The sequence below is a fragment of the Streptopelia decaocto genome (assembly GCF_964273445.1).
Source record: "Streptopelia decaocto genome assembly, chromosome: 7".
NCBI lineage: Eukaryota > Metazoa > Chordata > Aves > Columbiformes > Columbidae > Streptopelia > Streptopelia decaocto.
In genome coordinates, this window is record NC_138661.1 from 23,772,420 (window position 1) to 23,794,608 (window position 22,189).

At 44.6% G+C, this 22,189-nt stretch overlaps 1 protein-coding gene across 3 annotated transcripts in view; it reads right to left on the minus strand.

Moving 5' to 3' along the window:
- ADCK1 (aarF domain containing kinase 1) overlaps positions 1-22,189 on the minus strand; it is an 83,221-nt gene that overhangs the window by 12,432 nt on the left and 48,600 nt on the right. For 2 of the 3 annotated variants that reach the window (XM_082058550.1, XM_082058548.1), the window contains 3 exons: positions 15,901-16,059; positions 11,658-11,816; positions 7,654-7,770 (listed from right to left, as the gene is read on the minus strand). In XM_082058550.1, coding sequence (XP_081914676.1) covers positions 7,654-7,770; positions 11,658-11,816; positions 15,901-16,059 — 435 coding nt within the window. The remainder of the gene's footprint in view (positions 1-7,653; positions 7,771-11,657; positions 11,817-15,900; positions 16,060-22,189) is intronic. The other variant, XM_082058549.1, reaches the window with a different exon arrangement.

Genomic DNA, 22,189 nt, shown 5'->3' on the forward strand with positions numbered 1-22,189 from the left:
GTTGACCAACTCGTATCCAGTGTACCAAGTATTTTACCAAGTACACCTACTGCATTTCTGTAATCTAATTCAGAGGATCCCAAGCTGCAGTATAGGTACCAGCAGTGATATATTTCTTCCTGTACACATACACAGCTGCAAACTGCTGCTGCCATCATTTTTGAAAGCCTAGACAACCTGTTATCCTTGCAGGATCCACTGTGAAGTACTTTTAATGAACCTGTGTTACAACTCTTGCATACAGCCCCATAGCAGCAAACCTTGGGCACACACCAGCCCCTGTCAGCACATCCAGCTGACAGGGCAACCTGACAGTAACAAAACACTGGAAAACCCATCACAAATTAATATATTTACAAACATCAATATGGAACAGTTAGCAAGAAACCTCTCAGAAAGGATAGAGTGTGTGCGAATTTGAGCCTATGAATACCCCAGCAATAAAAAGACAGCACATATATCATGTTCATGGGTAGCTGCAATGTAACAAACCAGCCTGGGTTACCCAGGGAAAGTCACTTTCCTGGCCTTGTTAGCAAGCAGGAGTGGTCTTGGCTCTATGTCTCCAACTGACATGAAGAAGAAAGGCAAAGAAAAAAAATCCTGTGACATGGTCATTGTAGAGCTGATCTCACTGCCTGCCCCTGATAAGTCCCAGATGAAACTGCCTGATAAGGCATCATCCCTCCTGTCCCACCTCCATTTGTGACTGTCTCTTTAGATCGGGAGCAGATACTAGTCTCTGGCCTTAATTTGGCTGTAATATTTGCCAATTATTTTAAGAGATGGTGACACTAACTTCTATTGATCTCATTAAAAGTAAAGGTCGTTGTGCAGCTCATTTCTCAGTACTCAATATTACCTCCTCGGGCCAAAATAATAGCATTGATTTTGGAACCTTAATCGAAGGTTAATTGGATTGAAGAGTGTATTGGGTTTTTGCTTTTTTTCATTGTTGTTATTACAGGCATCATATAAGCATTTGCTTAATCCTGCTAGGGCAATCCTGCCTAATTAAACTGGTGTCAAATTAGCAAAGGGTGCGGATGGAGAATAGCCACAATTGGACCCTGCTGTGTCGCTGCTCTGAAATGGCTCTTGTCCCTAGCAGATTAGGATGGTCACAAACAAGAGATCAGATTTCACACTGTGCCCTCTGTGATCCAGTCATGAGGATCAAAACACAGTGCTCTGTAATGCAGTACTATTACTATGCACTGATCTAGTGTCACAGCAAGGTGATGTCTGGATGCACACAATGTCATTAAGATACAGGAACAGTTTTTAGGACTCCTGGAGTGTACTCCTAGCATGCCCCATACTCTCTGTTGGGGACTGAGGAAATAATTTTCCTGCTCAATGCCCCATCTTCCGTGGTATTTGAGTGCGGAGAAATATTCTGACTCGTCTGCCCAGGGAACTGAGGGAATAACTTGATAAGTTTCTACAGATTCTCAAAAGGACACAGGTAGAGAAGATCAGCCATTGTTCATTTAGTTGTTTCTTGCATCTCTGTCACATCCAAAATGGCCACGGAGATAATTTTTCCTTTAAATGTAGTTGTATTTCCTTGGAGTTAATATAAAGCATCTTGCTGAGACTTAAGCGATTGATTGACTTTGATGCTTGAGACTGACTTCCAGTAAGAAACAGGTTTGTGTGTAATTTAACTCTTTTGGCTGGTGTCTTTGCACAGTTCAGAAATCACTATCCTTGCTTACCAGTGCCTTGTGAATTTTTATTAAGGTTCAGACAAGAGGAAGCATAAGAGAATCTGTAAGGAAACCTCTCCCCAGACTAAATCAGCAGGTGCAAAGAGCAATAGCCATTTTCCCCAGGAACAATGTTCTTCTCCATGCTCCATTTCATCTAATACTTGAGTGTTATAAGCACAAATACTTGAGACATGAGAGGTTTCCACACTTGTGCTGACAAAGGGATCCTACCCTGGGAAATCCCACTTAAATTTTAGCAGCTACAAGGCAGCAGTTCCTGACTCTCGGCAGAAGGGTAAATCCAACACTGAAAGCGTATTTCAAGTTGCAAAGCTGTCAGCCATGAGAAGGTAGCTGGGCTCTAAATCGAGCTAAGAGATACCATTCCGGTGCAGAACCCATTTAGTAACAGAAGGAAGCAAAAAGCCACAATAGCATGAAGTGACAGATGGCAATAATTGTGCACAGTAGCTCATCTTAAGTACCTTAGCTGTTTGCTTTCACTTCTCAGCTGGACAAAACACTTCCCTGACTTCTGAATCATCCACAGCTCATGACCAGGCTTTTAGTGAGCTGAAGTACATGGCATCGTTTCCTTCCCCTGACGCAAATGTAAGGCAGGGCGATCATGGGGGACTCTCCACTTGGCTACCTGAGCTGGCTGGTTAGTTGGTGACAATTCGGCACATGTCAGAAGTGCATCTGTAAGCTCCACATCTCCCACGGCCAGCTGATCCAGCAGCCTCTGCTGAGACAGGCATCAACAAGGAGGGACCCATGCAGCAGATCAGAGACAATGTAAAGATTTGTATATAGAAAAGGTCTCTCTAAATGAATCAGATAAAATGAGAATGGGTGCAAAAGGAGCATTTATGCCATTTGGGATGTTCTTTAGAAGACCATGTTCTATGTAGCCTTGCTGTCCTCCCTTCCCTTTTGCATACGGTATGTTACAAACATCTTGAGCGCTCCTCGGCCTCATTTTTATCTTCTTTCCCTGCTCCACCCATCTTTTCCAAATGTATCCTCCCAACCAGAACTGTAAATGCTCTTGTCTCTTGAAAAGGAACAGCCAAGTTTCCAAATGGCCCCCTTCTTAACCCTGGCCTGGTCTTCCCTCAAAATTCATGCCATTCATTCATTTCTTGATAACTCCACCCTCCAGGCTTCCCTCCCGCTGTCAATATCCCAGCTGCATGCTCATCCTCAGCTACACTTGCACATGAATAAGTAACTGTTCTACAGGCAGATATTTCAGTGTTTGCACTTGTCTTTAGAAATCAAAGCCTTCTCTGATTAAATGCCATTACAATCCAGCGCTTGGACGGATTCAGAGAGATTAATGTGCTTTTGGGTAGCTTTAATGATAATCCTGCTACAGATGGTATTAAGTAAATGTCAGTAACCTGGTTTGAAGGGAGCTTTCACCTCGGGGATCCTTTCCATTTAGAGGAGAGAGGCTCAGCTTGCTTTTCAAGGCTGCATTGTCACACAAGAGAAATCCTGCTTAGTGAAGACTCCTCTTCCTCCACTCAGTAAAACAAAATGGAGTAAGATGATAGATAGATAGATAGATAGATAGATAGATAGATAGATAGACAGATAGATAGATAGATAGATACATGGATAGACAGATAGATGGATAGATAGATTTAGGTGATTTATAGGGAGCTAACGCATCTCTTGAAAGCCAGAACTGCTGTATAAGTTGTGTCATAGTTTTAAAACCTGGGTTGCCACCTGCTCCCCATGCTCCTTTCAGTGTCTGCTGCCTTCTGCTCACTTCACCAGATTGCCACACAGTTGTTCACCCACGGCATCCACAGCAGAAGTCAATAATGACCCTGAGACATATCTGTCCCTGTCTGCTGCACCTTGCCAGAGTAGTCGTCTGGGGTGTGCACTGCTCCTACCTCATCTTACTGTGGCCATAACAACAGATCTTGTTGCCCATCACACACTTCTGACAGACTCGGTATTCCCTCCTTTGCACCGTTGCTTTATTGGTAATCAGTAAAAGTTAATCATATATTTTGGGGGGTGAGGAGAGAAAAGGAGGAAAGAACAGCTCAGCAGAGGCACTGAGAGAGTCTGCAGGAACATCTAGTCCTACTGCTAAGCTAAATAACACCATATACCTGACAGATTGCCACAAACCTCTGAGACTTATACTTTGCAGTAGTAAAAGTCTGTTGGCAACTTCTTCTAAATTACATCTCAGCCATCACTTAGAGGCCAGCTGAGAATCAGGAAAAATATGTGTCTTCATTGCTGCATGGAACCTATTGTGCCAAGACATCACAAAAATCATCTTCCCAAAGGGGCAAATGAACAAAAGAATGGGCTGAATTTCCACCCTAAATCTCCCTCATCACAAGCAAAAGCCTCTGCAAGCTAGAAAAACTGAAATCAGCTGCTTCTCTACTTTATTTTGGTACATATTGGCAGCAAAATATGCCACTGAAAGGCTGCAGTTACTGAATTTTCCACCCTGGCTGGCTGAAGAAAGCCATGGAAGACAGCAAAGAAATGATCTTCCCTGGGCTTCTCCAGACAGCTTGCTATCTCCAGTAGTTTGAGAAAATTTAAAGAAGCAACCAACGTCCCAGGGAGCTATGGTCTGCTGGCTGCCTCGATCTCAGAATGGATCTGCTGTCCAAGAACTGTGAGGAAGCCCAGCTCAAAATCTGCATGTAAATATTGCTCAAAAGTCCTGCTAATCCATCAAGACAAGCCTTTCTGCCCAGGCAGAGGAGTTGGAACTAGGTGATCTTTAAGGTCCCCTCCAACCCAAACCATTCTATGATTCTACGATTGTTTCAAGACTTAAGGAATATTCACTTTCATATCTGAGTGCTGAGGGCTAGATTTGATCTCTGCTTTTATAGCAGAAGGAAAGGATAGGATAAATTCGCTCAAACAAATTACTCTCTCACTTTTGACAAGTTAAATTAGCTGAGTGAATGGAGCTGACTGGGTGCTCTGCCATGGACCAGGCTTTTAAAATCACTCTTGATAGCAAAGTCCATGATTTATCATGTTCTCACGAGTCACACTATGATGTCTTTGCAGACCAGATGCACCATTGAGGCAGTTACCTTGTGTGGCAGAATGCAAACCCCCCTCTCTCCCCCTCCCTCCTTCAGTATGGAAGGACTAGGCACATCTCCCTCTCTCTCTGCTACTTGAGGCTGACAGCTTCTTTTGTTTGGCCCCAGAGCACCCCGGCCAGGGCCATTAGGAGAAGGGAGTGCCGAGGCGCCACTGAGCCGCTGGGCACCTGCGGCCAGTGTGGGGGATGTTTGGAGGCTTCAGGGGCACCCACAGCCAGTGTGGGGGTGCAGAGAAGCTTCTAGAATGTCTGCAGTCAGATCTGATCAGCCAATATAAAAACGGGATTCTTGTCGAGACTCCGCCCATTGTCGCGGGTCTCTCGGAGCACGAGCAAGACGCTGCCGCCGAGAGCCCCCTCCCCGGGATGGAGACTCCGCTTGCCTTGCCGCCACGGCTTTGAGTAAAACTTCTCGCAGGATTGCGAGTATATTTATACTTTCCGTGCACATCTGCACGCGTAACTTTCCGTGCTCAATATGAGCACGTGTATAAATTATTTCCTCGCATAATCGCGAGTGTATTTTCCTTCCGTGCACATTTGCATGTGTAATTTTCCGTGCACATTTGCACGCTTACTTTCTGTGCTTAATAAAAGCATGTGTACTTTTCGTGCACATTTGCACGTGTAACTTTCCGTGCTCAATACGAGCACGTGTATAAATTACTTCCTCGCACAATCGCGAGTGTATTTTCCTCCCGTGCTTCCACATAAGCACGTGTAATATTCCGTGCACATTTGCACGTGTAAATTAACCCTCACAGGATTGCGAGTGTATTATAAATTTACCCTCGCAGAATCGCGAGTGTACACTTCCCGTACTCACTACGAGTACGTGTATCTCTTTAAAAATAATCCCACACCGTGTTCAGGCAAGTGTGTACTTCTCCGGGACTCAGGGACGGCTCCAGCATTGTTTTGGGTGAAGCCATGTGCATGCACTCTGTGGACCACCTGTTGTATTAGTTGCTGCCCCTTAATAATTTTCCTCAACTGATATCCGAACCTGTATTTAAGTCACTTTTGGAGTGCTAAAACCCTGTTTCTCACCGGTTTAATAAAAGTTGTTTTGGACCCTGTTGTCCCTTAAACTAAACTTGGGGTGCCTCCATGACACCTTGGTAAATACAAGGAAAGATCATTGGCACAAAATAGACACAGAACTGTGTCTACCTCTGATCAGCTGACAATGACCTCTGTGATGCTCTGACAGGAGACAGGAGGAAAACCAGTGACTCAAATGCTGCAACATCTTCATAATGGAGGCATGCAGGGAGAGAGACTGTGCTATCTGCATTTAAGAAGTCCCTTGAATGAAAATGGACTTGGACATCTTGCACAGAAAAACTGTGTGTTATTCACTATTGCCCATCGGTCTGGGCTTGTACATCACAATTACAATGGAAAGACAATCTCAAAATCTGCTTTAACCTTAGACCTTCCTTTCCTGTTTTTCAGTGGAGAAACACATGAAAATGTGCCTGCCTTTCTGCCTGCAGAAGTTACTGATAAATGTCTCACAACTTCTGCTGAGTGAAAGAGCAAAGGAAGATGCAAAGAGAAATAGAAAGAAACAGGTAGGTTATTCAGTCCCCCACCTGTAGCATGGCTGAGCTCTTTATGCTGAGAAAGAGCTGCATGCTAACTTAGGGAGGCAGCTGAGAAGATACAATTAATGTTGTCTCCTTGTGAGTTTGGTATGCCCCACAATTCTCGTCCCTTAAAAGGTCTTTATCATGTCCCCTAACTGATGCCACATAACATTGCCATGGATTGCCAGGGAGCAGAGAGGAAGAAGAGCAGAGAGAGAGGAAGCATTCAGATTTCAGAAGTAAGTGGACAGACAGATTAAGTACAATTGATTTTACACTATAGTTCATTGATAGGCAGTCAACCAAGTCCAGCTTTGAGGCTCATCAACAGGGCACAAGGGGAAAGGTGAGCAGCAGTGCCTCAATCAGCACTCACTGACTGAGAGGGGTGGCTTGACACACTGTCCAATGGCTCAAAACACTTTCCCCAGGCATCTTCTCAGTCCTTCTGGGAAGTTATACCTTCTTTTCTGCAAAAATCAATCACCCACAGAGAATCTAAAGTGCTCTTCCAACTTCATGCCACACATACAAATTACTTCACTTATCAGGGAAATGTAGCCTCTCTGAGGATGAAATCTGACAGCTGTTTAATGAAGGACTGCAAATCTACACAGTAATACAGGACCAGGAAGCAAAGAAGAAAACTGTTGCATCTGGAAGAAAAAGGGAGATTTTGGAAGGCAGAAGAAAATAACACATGTCAGAGAATTAGGCAAAAGCACCATGGCTGAGACTCCAGTACTCCAACAACTGTGATCATATAAGAACTTTGGCTTACATCTTCTTCATAATGTGATAGCTGTTGGGATATAAAAGCTACATCCCATGTGTTTGCCCAGGAGAAAGCTAGTGCAGAAGAAACAGAAAGGAGGAAGAGATACAAAAAGAATCAGAAGCTGAAGTTCCTTTAGGATAACAGGAACTACCATCTTGCACCAAACCATGGGTGTATATAATATAAGAGCATGACCATCTTCCACTGCCTGACTCCTTGGAGATATCTCTAACTGTGCAGCCTACAGGAGAGTGCTCCCCAAAAGAGGTTATGTACTTTGCACAGAAGCACAAGAACTGACATCTCTCAGATTGATTGCTCTGTTCACATCTGTATGTGCTCCCTTTTCTGCCCTCTCCTGTCCCATCAGCCTCTGTTTGGCACCAACTTCAGCTGATGTCAACATCAGTTTTACATTGCCCATCTTGCCCAATTCAGAGATGGCTGAGAAACTACCTCATTGACATTGATGCCATTCTTCTCCATGTAGGCCTTGTCGTTCACCTGTCCCCCTTCCATAAACTCCATGAGAAGGACACGCCTTGTTGAGAGTTCCCAGTAGATCCTGGGGACCTGAAACAGGAACAGATGGGTTATGTCAAACGACAAACTGGGGAAAAAAGAATATATCACACACGTCCCAGAAAAGGAGTAAAAGAGGAAGAGGCTGAAGTGGGGGCTTGCTTTCTTCCTGAGCACAAGCAAGGTGTTAAGGAAGTTTATTTGACCTAGGTTTCCTGAAGCAGAGACACAACCATGTTTTCCAGAAATTCTTCTTAAACAATTTATTTATAATGTACAGCATAGACCAGCTCAAGCTGGGTGCCTCCAGAAGAGAGACCTTGAATAAAGAAAACATGTGGCAATTATGTCCTTACAACCTAAGCTTCCCATCCCTCACACATCAATTCGGGCCAATTGTAAAATTAGAGTCGGGGGTCTCCTTGTTCTTCATTGGATATCTTCATTTTTGTCAGGCTGGCCACTTCTTATCTCTGCAGGTAGTTGTTTGTCTTTTTACCAACCAGAGTAGACACCAATCAAAGTGCTGACCTTCAGTTGCTATTTTGCACCTGCATCTGGGGAGAAAAGCAAGGCCCTCGCAATAACCAAAACATTCTTCTCTTTCTTGTCTTCTTTTAGATGCACTGTTCCATTCCTTTACTTTTCTCTAGGGATGTAGCTCCTGTTGACAAGCAAAAGCTCAAAAGCTCCTTTACCTTCTTGCTTGAACAAATTCTGGGTCCCTTTTTTGCTTAACAAGGCAGAAAAGTTTAAAAGTTCAGAGCAAACTTAGTTACTCATGCTAAGGAGTTAGTTATAAGCAATTTCTAAACAAATTCTATAAGAAGCAGTATACCAAATAATTCAGTAGGCTAAGGCAGTCTATTCCCTAACAGAGGCAAACCTAGCTACTGGCCTCTTCCCCAGGACAGCAGTAATGTGTGCAAGGACAAGACACCAATTCAACAGTAGCAGGATCTATGCTCATGCAACATTTCAGACACCACTTTAAAAGACTTTGTCCATCTCCCACTGATGTCTGAGAGCTTTCTTATCTGCTCTGCAGCTCCTCTAGCTGTGCGGTTTAACTAGTACCTATTGCAAGTTTCTGAATCATCCACTCAGCTCCTTTAGACAGGAGCCGCATCTCGTTTGCTACGCACAGGGCCCACTTATGTAGCTCTAAAAATGATAAGCCATCGTCATAAATTGTATCTCCACAGTGCCCCTTGGAACACTAACGCCTTTGAGCTGACAAACCCTGCGTACTTAGGCCATCTGCAATTGAACCGGGAGAAAAATCAAGCGTCACAAATAAGAGGCTTGTCACAGAAACCCTGGGAGACCCTTCACTATCTTATAACCAATGTGACACAGTAACAAGTGTAAAATGTCAAAGCACTTTTCATTCCGTCTTCAGTAAATCAAGCTGAGGTACAAGTCAGAGGCCCCTTGTCACCCAGGGAGGCAGTGACGCAGACATCGCTCAGTCTGGTTCCCCCTTTTCCAGCTTCTCCAGCCAAACTCTTTCTGTGCTGAAATCCCCAACTGTCAAGAGTCCTTTTGCTGAAGTTCCCTTTGGATAATCCTCATGTCACTCTGACTGTGTGTCTCTCAAGCTGTCCAGATTTTCCTTTGCACACAGGTGAAGACATGCAGGTACACGTTCCACCTATTCCCATTACTGTGCCCCAGTACAGAGCCACGCTTTGGATCCTGCAAAGAGAGAGCTGGCTGTGCAGCCCCCTCTCCTCACCCGCCTGACTTGGCTGTGGACTCAGGACTTGCACCCTGAAAGGGTGCAGCACCCTGGAGCAGGACAGGAAGAGGTAAGCGGTGTTGTCCACCTAACGCAAGCAAAGCCAGTGGAACCAGCCAGGCCACTGCTGCTCATCATAACTCCTGAATATGCAGCATTTGTTTCATACTCTGCTTGTAACTACTGACGGCACCTCAGTCTCTCCCAAACTATCTGCCTCCCCTGCTGCTCCTGTCCTAGAGAGACCATTTTCCCAATGTCACTTACTTCTACCTCACCATGTATGCGACACTGTAGATCAAAGACTCCTTTGCTGAGCAATTCCAGTGTCCCTCAGTTTCCTCATTCCATGCTCTGGGCATAATTTGCATGTTAACTTTGCATGGACTTTGACGCCAGGGATCCATTATGTCTAAGGGGGACTGCAGCCATCCCAGGTTCTCTGGGTGTCCATTCTTTGCAGAGTTAGATTGGTGAAAAAGCAAACAAACTCCAAAGCTAATCAATCCCCAGCTCATCTAGCTCACTGATCCCTGCTGCCTTAGATCATTTCAGATGACACTCACTCTTGCCTCCAGATTTACAGAGGCAAGTCAGTGGGTTTGCAAAGCACTATCCATACTCTCAGAGATGCCTCTCTCACTCACAGACAAATTCTTCAGTGATTTTTTTTAATTACTCACAGATGTTTGGCTGTAATGCTAGTGCGCAGAAACAATTTATCTTAGGCTTTAAAAGCTCAAACAGGTTCACAGACCAAAATCCACTTCTTAGCTTTTTAGCGTGTTTAGGAAAATTAATGATACAGCAGCTCAATTCTTCTGTTGCTTTTGGGTGATGAACACGTCTCTGAATTGGCAGGTCAGACAGGAGGATCCATTATTTAGCCATCTCAAGCCATTTGTTATTACTATACGTATCGATATCATGATAGCTCCTTAACCCAGCAAGGAGGTAATTGGCCGTCTCCATGGGGATTTACTTCACAGTATCCTAGTTACAGCTGCAACGGATACAGCTCTCCAAGGTGCATCACTTCTGATAAGCGCACACTCAGCAAAATCATTGGCCTTTGGCCTTCTGTAGCCCTGGTGGCTTTTAGCTATCTGTGTCTATGGAAAGGCCACTGCTGCCACTGGGCTCCAAAGGGACTGTCACAAACCTGGAGTCAGGTGACAAGGAATTACAGCACTTGCACAGAAGAAGCAGGGAAAAATGGATGGACCAGCTTGTAAAGTCTAACAAAAACTCATCTCATTTCAGACATATGTCACTCCCATCTTGAGATTTCTGCATAAATAGGAGGTGAAAACCTCATTTTCATGTGTGTATGAAGGAAAGCCCAAAGGATGATGCATTTTTTGCTGCCTTTACATATGTGCAAATGCAGTTATATCAGTAACTGTGCCAACGGCACTTTGTGCTTTACCATACTTTTGTATTTCCAGAATGCACACAGTGGAGGCTTTTGCCTCTTGTGTGTCAGAAAACAATCTGTAACTGTGCAAGTTTGAAGATGTGAGCTTATGTCTTTCCAAGAATGAGATGTGTACATGTTTGGTTCTACTTGAGACATTTGACAGAGACCTTAGTGTGTAGCAGGGGAGGCGGGGTAAGGGTGTAAGCAGGAAAGAGCAGCATACGGGTGCAGTTGAGTTTGTGTATGAAGTGTAACAGGAATGCAGTAGCCACGGATGCGTATGAAGGATGTATGCTCAATTGCAGAGTAAGAATGTGCTTTTTTGCAGGAAGAAGGATCCATGCAAACATGCTTCCTCCTGAGATACATGGTCTCCTCAATCTTACTTGACATCATCAGCTTCAGTCTAGCTTTTTTGTTTTATGACTATTTCTTGCCCTCGGTTGAGATAAAGCCCAGGAAAAGGTACCAGCAGATGGCTCAGCAAAGAATGGCAAATTCACAGGTCTCTGGACCTGTGTTTGGAAAAATGAGTAGCAGGCTCCAGAGACTGATGGTCCCACACCACCACTCCTCACCCAATCTACAGTGCCTACAGCAGGAAAGATACGAAGAGGAAGCAGCTTCTGGTCCCTATCAGCAGAGCAGTCAGGATGAACAACAACTGAACTCCATTCTCTCTCTATATGGTTCCTCCAAGTGGTGAATGAGGTGTACAAGAGGCATAAAGTGAGACTATTAATGCACATACATACACAGAAATATGTGTTCCCTCACCTTCAGGAAGTCAAAGTTCTTCAGCATATGAGCAACCTTCTCAGCATTTCTGCCCTCATTGAGGAAATCCAGCTCCAAGGGCAGATTCTTCTTAGCTTCTTCCACCAGCCACATGAACTCAAAATCTGGAAAGATCTGCTTCACAACCAAGAGGAGAACCTGAGAACAAAGAAACAGACAATCAACTCCACCCTAGCTCCAAAGCCACACAGCCACACACAGTGCTGTTTCGATAGGATCATTCCATGTAACTTACAGAAAAAAAAAACAGTTTGCACGCCAAGTGCTTGTAGGTTCCTGCAGTATCATAATACAAAATGCGGTGTCAGGCCTTGGTCTTGTAACACAAATGTTGGCCTGCCATTCCACACAGGCACACCTAGGATTTGAATGATGGCACAGACACCAAAGGGAGCCCAGCTGCCTCCTGCCTAAACATAAGAGAGCAAAGCCCTGGAGAAGATCTCACCAAGGGGAGGGCCCAAGAGCAACTCTCTTCTGAGTCCTGTAATTCTACGAGTTATTGTCTGGCTTCACATGCCTCAGATAATGCAGAAGAGGAAGACCTAAAGTGAGACTTGTCAGCTCTCCATTACTAATTCTGCTGCTGAGTAAGAATTTGCTAGCACAGAAAACCCACCCAGAAGTTCAGAGAAGACAATGGAGTTCAGATACAGGTAGCAGGCTACAGATCTTTAAAGCACACTCCTGGTGGGGATCAGAGGAAGATTTGCCCCTCAGTGTCAGTCACAGCCATCCTCAGTGTTGCTAAGGTGGTCTTTTCTAAATATCATATATCCACCACCTGGCACCCTCTTCTTCTTAAAGTAATTAGGTATTCAGCTGCACACACACTTGAACAGATGTGGGAAACTGCAGCAGGTCTGTGGAATTCTTGACAGAAAATATGGGAGTAGAGATCAGCCCTGAAGATATTAAGATTTACCCTTGAGAAGGATGGGAGTAAAAGAGTATCTGGAGGTACGGAGTTGTACCCGTGAGAGAGAAGGGGATAGAAGAATAACATGGATGATAGCAAAATTAACCAGAGATGTTAGTGCTGTAACTTGTAACCAATAGTGAAAAGACACATGAACTGGTAGAATTGTATAAAAATGCACTTGTAGCAATAAATGGCACCTATTACTTTCATCTTGAAGGAATTTGGTCCATGTCGTTTGTCCGTCTCAACCGCGACAAACAGCCCAGCTGAAAAGTGCCTAGAAACATTTGCTTACAGCAACATTTAATAAAAGAGTGAATGACGGGCTGTCCATCCTGAAGAAAATCAAGATTATGTGATTGGATGTCATAATCAAAGCTGTACAGCAGCTAAGCATTTCTGCTCAAATGAAGGACCAGTTTCTCAACCAGTGTCACAAATTTACGCAAGCTGACAATTTGGACCACATCTTAAGCAAAATAATTTGTTTGGGTTTTTTTAACTACTTGGGTCATAAAACAAGAATAAAACATAAAAATGCAATCCACCTTCCTGTCTTTATCTTACTTGTTCTGTACATCTATCTGAAACTGAAAACAGACTTATCAGTGTGTGTTCCTGAACAGTTTCCCTTCCTAGATCTCCCCCACTGCGGTGGGAATTCCTGCACTGCAGGAGGAACGTTTAAAGCACACACACAGAAAGCTGCTATCATGGAAACGTATGACAAAAAATAAATTTATGAACCATCACTGCTCCTGTTCAGCTGTGTGAAAACATTTGTTCTCCACCCCTGTCTCTACTTTTCTTATCTAAATGTCAGTTCCAAACTCAATGTTCCTTTAAAAATGTAATCACCAGGTTCCAGACACTATTGAATGATATTTCTACTGTTATATCTAGAGGCATAAATCCTTTCAAATTTATGTCACCCAAATGAAATGTAACCAGCGATCTTCATGAACGTGAACATAAACTTTATAAGGGCTGCAGGATTATTTCATTGGTGCATGATGTGAGAAAATTCATGCATTGTTTTTTCCTTCCTTTAAATGCTCTTTTGAATCCATTTGCCAACTTGATCATCAGCAGGGACATACTTAACAAGTGTTTAGCCTGTCCCTTTTCTGACATCTGTCTAACATATTGTCTTGAAATTGAGTATTGATATAAGAGCAATGAGGTATCTCTCTCTGGATTCATCAGATGCTGTACTGATTTTTAAAGAGTCAGCGCTGAGGTTATGAAACCTCAGGTGAATTTAGGAATTTTCCATCTAGCTTTTCCCATTCAAATTCCTTCCTATTAGTCTCTAAATAAGACCATCTCCACCAATATTTAAATTAACCTCTACCTAGCTGCAACGTCTGTTTGATTCTTAAAGGACAAGAACGTCAGTGTACATTATCTGGCTTTCAGTGTGGCCTACACAAAAACAGTCCCATACAAGAATATGATGATGCATGCAAACTAACACTCCACAAGAGACCCTTTGAAAACAAGACTGCGTGTGTCATGTTGTGAGCTATAATACTATCCCATGGTTGTGTGTACACAACAGATCTCAAGAATGCAAACTAGATTGTCTGTAGAGGAAGGACAATACTAAATAGCCAAAAGGAAATACATTGGTTTAGTTTCAAGTTTCCTAGGAGGATTAGTCTAAAACACAGAAAAGATAGAAAAATTCTAAAATCATTTGTTCAAATGTTTCTTAGCAGTGTAACCAGCAATCACAGCAACATGGTGTGACAGGGGATTTTTTTCTGTTATACTTACTGTTAAAAGTGCAAATGTCCCAAGGTGGATACACATCTTGGCTCATTCATTCACAATCCTCTTATTGCCCTGGGCTCACAGTCTTTCATTACCATGCACATCCTTTTTCCTTGACAGCTTAGTTTCTGCCACCCTGTCCTGGGCAGGAGTGAAGGATGCCATAAGCCCCGGAGAACTGCTGCGCATGTGACAACTCACCCAAGCAAACTCATTGGGCACACCAGTGCAGTCAGTCCTGGAAAGGACCTGAATCAAATCCCAATCTACAGCTGTACCCAAAGTGAGTTCAAACAGTTCTTGATTCTCAAACCAGCACCGAAACAGACATATCTCATTTTACTGGGATATCTTTATTCAAGCCAAAAATTTATTTTGCTATGAGTTCAAAATAAATATTCAGCTGCAAACTGATGTGCTCTAGCTGGAACCAGCTGTGCTTCTTTGCAGACTAGCCAGGATTGCTCAAAGCAGGGTGTTTCAGTTGCCTCAAGAATCTTTAGTTATGCGCTCTCTGAGAGGGTGCTGGCAGGATCTTTGATTCCTGATCTCATGTGATGGAGAACTGTGTGTCATTATGTCAGCAGTACCGTCTTAAGCAGGGGTGTCAAACTCCCTCAGCTTAATCTTCCCCTTTTTAGTCACATGGTCATACTTGTCTGTCAACAGATAGGCACATTACTGTACTATACATACAGAAATAGTCTTACTAGGACACCATTTACAGACCTAATCCTTCCCCTCTCCTCCACCTCAGTCCTGTCTCCATTTCCTGCATTGTACCATACTACTGGCATCTTTGACTACTGCAATGAAGAGCAGCGCCACAGCTTTTCTCCAGTTCCTTCCTTCAGTGGACTAGACTGACAAGTTTGGGAGAATCTACAGCAGTGCACAAAGAACATGAGTGGTACCCACCACTCAGGAGAGGAAAAGGACACAGGCACTGACACTTTTTTCCTAGCCAAATCCCTCATTTGTGCATCTGCCCGTGTTCAGCGACCTCCATATCTCACTGTTTTTGTTTCCAGCATGAATCAGCTCAGCGTTAAGGAGCTGATCAAGAAGCAGAACTGAATGACAGCAAGCTCAGCCACTGTTGAATCCATACTGGAATTTAACTGAAAAAACATGTTAATCATGGAGAATGATATTTTTCTTGGCCACACAGCCCTGACTGCAAGGGGAAATGAGACCAGTTTAATCCACCAGCTAACAGGCACACACGCAGGAGAGACCTGAGGAATCACTTTCTAGCTTTTAAATCTCACATGGACCTACTCAGATGTCATTCATGTTTACCTGTCTTCTCCTTCCACCTTCCTTCACTCTTACCCCCTTGCTCAGCCTCTCCATTCCCAGAGTCACCCTCACTGCAATCCTCACCAACTTTCTGTATTATTGCTGTAAGGCAGCATTTATCTGTGGAGGTTCCAAAGCTACAGGATGGTGTTGTCATAGCTGCTTACACCATGGGTGAATATGGCAATTGCTCTTTAAGTCAGGATCAACAGGTATTTTTACCTCCATGAGCAAAATGTCCTTGGAGCTCTGAGCTTGGACCTTTGGGTGCTGGATTTTCACTGCCACCGTTCTCCCATCCTGCAGCACCGCCTTGTGCACCTGGGCTAGTGATGCTGCTCCCAGGGGAGTGTCCTCAAAACTCATGAACAAGTCTTTTATCTGCCAAGAGAAGAGAAAAGAGGCATTAGCTTGGGGTGCCAGAGACTACCCCAAGGGAAGTCCTGCCCACAGGCCAGACACGGCACATGCCAAAGCTGCGCAAGCTCAGCCCTTCTATCCTTTCTCTGTCCCCTGCCTGAACCTTGTCACTGCCTGGCCTCCCGGTGGAGCCTGCCAAGCACCAAAGTGCCCTGGAGATACTCTGCTTATGGAAACCTGGAGCAAAGACCCAGCAGCACATTTCATCTAGGACAAAAGGTCGACAGGTGACACATGAGGGACCTCTCCAGGCTGTCCTGAAAACTGGCTAGAGCAATTATGGTCACCATTCTTGGCTGTTACTGGGTACAGAAGCCAACAGAGGTCGCTTTGCATGTAATTCTTTTGCAGATATTTAATATTACCCACTGTCACCCCCTGAAATCATGTGTGTTCACAGAGCAGCATCAGACAGTTTACATGGTGAAAGCTAGGCACATGATCAGGAGCTGTGGTAAGGACTGGATTTAAGGCAGGGGGACAAAAATTGCAGTTTGCACCTCTGATGACTTGGCCTGAAAACAAGTTTTATGTGATTAACTTTCTCGTGCCGCCAATAAAAGCAAACAATGCTCTCAGGTCAGAAAAAGCACCAGATGGGGACAGCAAAGCACAACATGGGCAGGAAAGTATCAGCAGCTCTAGGTATGAAACTCAGGACTAGCCTAAAAGGAAAGCTGAAGAAGTAAATTCACCAGGGGGATGTCCAGGAAACAAAAACCTAGACAGACATGGGTGAGGCAATGAGAGATGGGCAAGGGCCCATCTGCCCTGAATAACACAGCACCCTGCTAGAGACCGCCAGTGCAGCACTGGGCCCTGGAAGCACCATTACCCAGGCAGCGTGCTGCCAGCCTGGCTGCCCAGCCAGCCTCCTCCGCACAGCTCATTAGCCCCGAGGGAGCACTAATGAGCTTTAGTAGCTCACGGAGCTAGTTCACGCAAGACTAGTTAAGGGATTGTGTCCTGCTCTGTAAAGGAAGGTGCAGACAAGCTCTGAGGTATCCAGAAGTCAGCAAAGGGAACCTGCCCCACCCTTCCCACAGGCTGGACTGATTTCGGGTGAGCAGTTGAGAAGCCTGTAATTTATGCAGTAACAGAAAAGAAAGAATGTCAGTGCATTTTTATAACCTGCTTTTTAAAAGGTAATTAAACATGGGAGCTGCAGCGAACTAGTAATTAAATATGAATAAAGACCTTCTAAGCAAAGTCTTCATGCAAAGCTTTAAATGAATATTCTTTTTGCTGACAAGGAAGAAAAATACTATACAAGGAGCAGCCTGTTCCCTTGTGCAGCTGCCAGGGAATGAGCCCCCTCCCACACTACCCTAATCCTTCTCTCCCAACCCCTTCCACAGAAAACTATTGCTAGCAACAAGCTGGAGCATTTGCAGCAATTAAATTCCAATAGAGACTCAGCTGCCTCGAGTAATTCACTAGGAAGGTGCATTCTATTTATTTATTTAATTCCCTTTGGTCCTGGCAGCAAAATCAATTAAGTAAAACAACTGCATTTAAAAACAACTAGTTATGTGGTTTTTAATTACAGCAGGTCCATAATTCAAACCTATTGACATTCCTGTCTTAAGACAAAAAAAGGTTTTTCTCTCTTTCCTCCCCACCCTTCCTCTTTGCTCTCACTTCTGGATTTTGAGATTCTCATTTCTGATTAGTATAAAGAAAGAAGCACCCACAGGATGGCTCAGGGGATGCATTCAAGACGCAAGGACTTTTACCTTTGTGTGAAGTTTGTCTATCAACAGAAGAGAGGACCTCTTAAGGCGAAGAGACTTAACGTGCCCAGGAGCATGTTGGGCTACAAGATCCCATAAAAAAAGGACAAAATGCAAACAGAGAACTTGCCACATGAGGTCAAGCTGGGGCTTTCTTCACCTCCCTTACTACCCTACATTGTTCATGTTAAGGGGATGTACCCTTTACAGAATAGCAGCCAATATTGCTAGTCTGTCATAAGGGTGGCAACACCTTACAAAGGTTAAAGCACAGAATCGGGAGTTCACTGGCCTGAATCCAGTGAGGCACATTTATAGCAAGATGACATAGAAATTGGATAAAATTCCATCTGCTCTGGATTTCAAGAGCTTTTTAATTGCCTACGCTGTCAATCCAACCATTTTCACCAGTACTGAAAGCATGCAAGGGGAAAAATAAAAGCTGCACATGTTCCCTCTGGCAGGAATAATATCTATAATATTCTTGTGTGACTAAGTTTTCTAAGGAAACATCACTTGAAGAAAGGTGTCTCCAGGAGTTCTTTTGGACAGAAGGATTTCATTTAGAAACTTGTTATTTAGAACTTGAAAGGCAGGATGGCAGTCACGTCCATTAGAGGCAGCCCAGTGGCCCTGCTGCAGTGCAAGGGGGACTCTGTGTGCACCCAAAAGCTGCAGTGCAAGCAGCAGGGGAAGGGATGCAACAGAGAATTGATGGCTCCTCCGGGAGCTGAAGGGCAGAGCGTGCACATCAGGGAGCAAGCAGATCGCAGCCCGGCCATTACAGGAGCAGGTGTGAGGCTGAGATAAAGCAGCAGCACAATTATGGCTGGGCTCCAGGACCCCCCACTTAGCAAATTGCCCTCATTCATTATGAAATTGTCCTTTTGCAGCTCGCTGGAGGCAGCTTGTGCCTCTGATGCAGGCTGTGTGTCCCAGACAGGCAAAAGCAAGCGAGAGGCTGTATATGACATGGAAGCAGAGAAGCGGTGAGCGAGACTCCCACACTACTGCTGGAGAGCGGCGTCCCTCCCGAGGGAAGGCGGCTGTACCCCTTCCCTGCAGGCAGGGAGCTTGTGGAGCAGGCTGCAGGCTCTTAGGGCTCACAAGCACCCAGCTAATAAGCACCCTTAACAAATACTCTAACCATGCTTTCCAGGATGGATAATTAGCAAGCAAAGGTCTGGGACAGTCAGAGCCCAGCTGACATGGTACTTAAGGAACTTTCGAGCTTCTTTCAGGCCACAGCTAGTCTCAGAGGGCCTTATCAAACTGGCTGTTACCCTCTGTAATCCTGGCAGGAGATGAAGCAAGTATAGTTTCCAGACAGCTTTAATAAAGGTTTAAAAGAGAGAAAAGGAACTTCAGAACTGCTCTTTCAGAAGTGCAGGACAGCCAGCTGTGGTTCAGCACTGTACAGGTGAGCTGTGTCCCTGCAGGCAGTGGTTTCTCTTACTGGCCTCCGGCACAGCCAGCTCCCCATCAACACATGCTCAACCAGCGAATGAACACAACATACTTCACTGGCTGGAAACACAGCCTGGACTGTTCAATTCTAAAGAATGAAACTCATCTAATTTTATATATACAAAATCTTTTCATGATTGTTGGTATTAATATTCACATCTCAGGGAGGTGATATAAAAGCTCTAGCAGGATCTGTCTACTTAGACATTTATTAGTGTGTATTCATGCTGAGGTTGCACCTAGAGACCATCCTTAAGCCCAGAGTGGCACTGTACAAGGTGCACAGCCATCGCAGGCCCTGCACAAACTCACACTTTCCAGGAGTCCCCAGCTGTCACCTACAGGCCTCCTCACATGAAGTGCCTTCCCAAAGCACACGCTGCTCTGCCCCAGTCTGTGGTGCACACCAGCTGATGCCGCAACGCTGAGCTTCAGAATGCCTCGACGTTTTTTGTGAATCCTGTCCTTAAACACTTAGGAAGTTACTGGAAGTCAATTGGATTTAAGCTCCAAAATCCTGAGTCCTTTCTGAAAGTACTGCCTTACACGACCTGCCCAGCACGTTTTGAGAAGTCTTTGACAGAGCTGGGATTTAACCCACATATCCCAAGTTCCAGCCTGACATCTTAATCTCCAAACCATAAACGTTAAATGTGCATGTCTTGCTAGCTAATTTCTTTTGAAATATACTGCCTATTAATCCCAACCTTTTTATATCCATGTGCTGCAGCAAATGATCAAATATTACTGCCTGGTCTCAACCTGCCCACTCCACAGAGAGGTCTGTTCCCTGTTCCAGAAAGGCTGCTAACAAAGTAGCATGGAGACTGTCATGGAGCCCCTTCCTTGCCCAGCACTACGTAACATACCCCATGTGGGACGTGGTGGCTCTGCTCTTCCGTAGTGGCCACGGCAGATGAACAGTGGCCAAGTGTCAGCAGTCTGTTCAGGACAAATTTATGGTGCAGTGGGAAGCAAAATCACAAACAGAAGGTGACTCAACAGCCCAGCTTTGTTCAGCTGGCAGGCTGAACCCCTTTCAGCATGGTGCTCCAGACCACTGGATGTGGCACAACCAGAATGAGGTCACTATGGGGTCTAAATAAGAATACTTTGCATTTACAAGTGCTGTCAAGGAGGTTTCCAGCAGAGTCCAGGACAGTTTTGAAAATTCTGGTTTTCCACAGTCACTTACAAAGAACCTTTTCCTCAACTCTGTCACAGCTGAACCAGTCCACTACAGGTGGTGTCAGGGAGGAGACTTTCAAATGCTCAGCATTTCCCAGGGGAAGACAGTCCTTCACCAAAGAATTTCAAAACTGACTTCAAATATTTCCCAGGACTTCAAAGGACTCTTCAGCTTGGAAAGAGAGACAATGGGGATGGAATGTCACAGAGCTCTTTAAAATCACTTCTGTCACGGACAACAGAATTGGGAATACTCATTCACTCCACAGAACTCATGAGCAGCAAATTGTCAATTAACACATAAGATTACCAGATGTCAGGATTAAAACAAGCAAAAAGTATTTTCTTTTTTTCTCCACACCAATTAAGATGTGGAACTCATTGCCACAGGATGTTATGAATACCAGAAGTCCAGGTGGGTAGATAGGTCGATGAAGAAAAAATCCATCCCAAATTATTAAACATCAAGACACAATCTCTGGCCCAGGAAATCATTAACCTTCAGATTACTGGAAGGTCATACCAGGTAAAGCTTAACTGCATGCCTGCCACGCTTTCATAACCTTTGCCTCTTAGCCAACACTGGCTACAGTTGCTGGTAGAGTGGTGGGCTTCAGCTTTTGGTCTGGTCTGTACAGTAATCCTTATGTTCTCCAGAAGCTCATCCCACCAGACTGACCAGTCTCCATGACAGCAGGATAGAGAACAGAGGAATTGTTTTACCTGCTGCTAGCCTGGGACTCAGTTGCTGTTTGACAGCCTAGAAAGTTAGTGATAGACGCTGCAAGTTTCTGAGAATGCAAAGGGTATGGAGGAACCAGAGCTGGAAGTGGTCCAGCCTCCACAGTAAACCCTGAGCTGTGATAACGGTGCATCTTCATGAAATGGCTGTCATACAACATTCACAGAATAAAGGTGCTTCTGTTATCAAAAGTATAGTAAATATTCCAGAACTGAGTGGAAATATGCCCATGTCAGGCGGTTGCACCAGAGTCTGGCACATCTGGGGAACATGCAGCAGGAGCTGAGATCATCTCTGACACAGGCCATCTCCAGACACTTCACTGTGCTCCACAGCTTCACCCATCACAGCCACTCAAAATAATACACAAAAAGGGGCCCAACAGTGATGATGCTGTTCTCTTATCACCAAAAAAGCATTGCAAACTGAAACACTTAAAACCTCAACCACAATATCACAGCAGATCTCCTCTTCCGATCACAGCACACTGTAATTGCTCCCAAATCTCGCATTTTGTATTTGGAGATAGCAATCTATGAGATATCCTGCTATTTCAGAAGGGGCTGAGTAGGCAACACAGGATTAACTTGAACTTCTTGCCTCCAGGATACTCATCACAGGCCGTGATACAACAGAGCTCCATTAACAGCAGTATTGTGTTGTGATGGCAAGGAGCAGCCCACAGCCTCCTCCCATTCTGATGCCATGCAGCAGCACAGGAAGATGCACATGGGGAAGCTGGTATAAATCCATTCAAGACAAAGGAGATCATACAGTTGGGAGACAGGTCCATGGCAGAAGCTGACAGCAAGAAAGTGATTAAGGTAGGTAAATGTTGCATATCTCCTTGTGCTACGATTCTCCGAGCTGGAATTCCCTTGTCGAGGTGACTTGATTCATCTGTTTTTTCCATTCCTGATAAAAACAGCACTAACTGGCCTCTCTTAATCATGGCTCTATG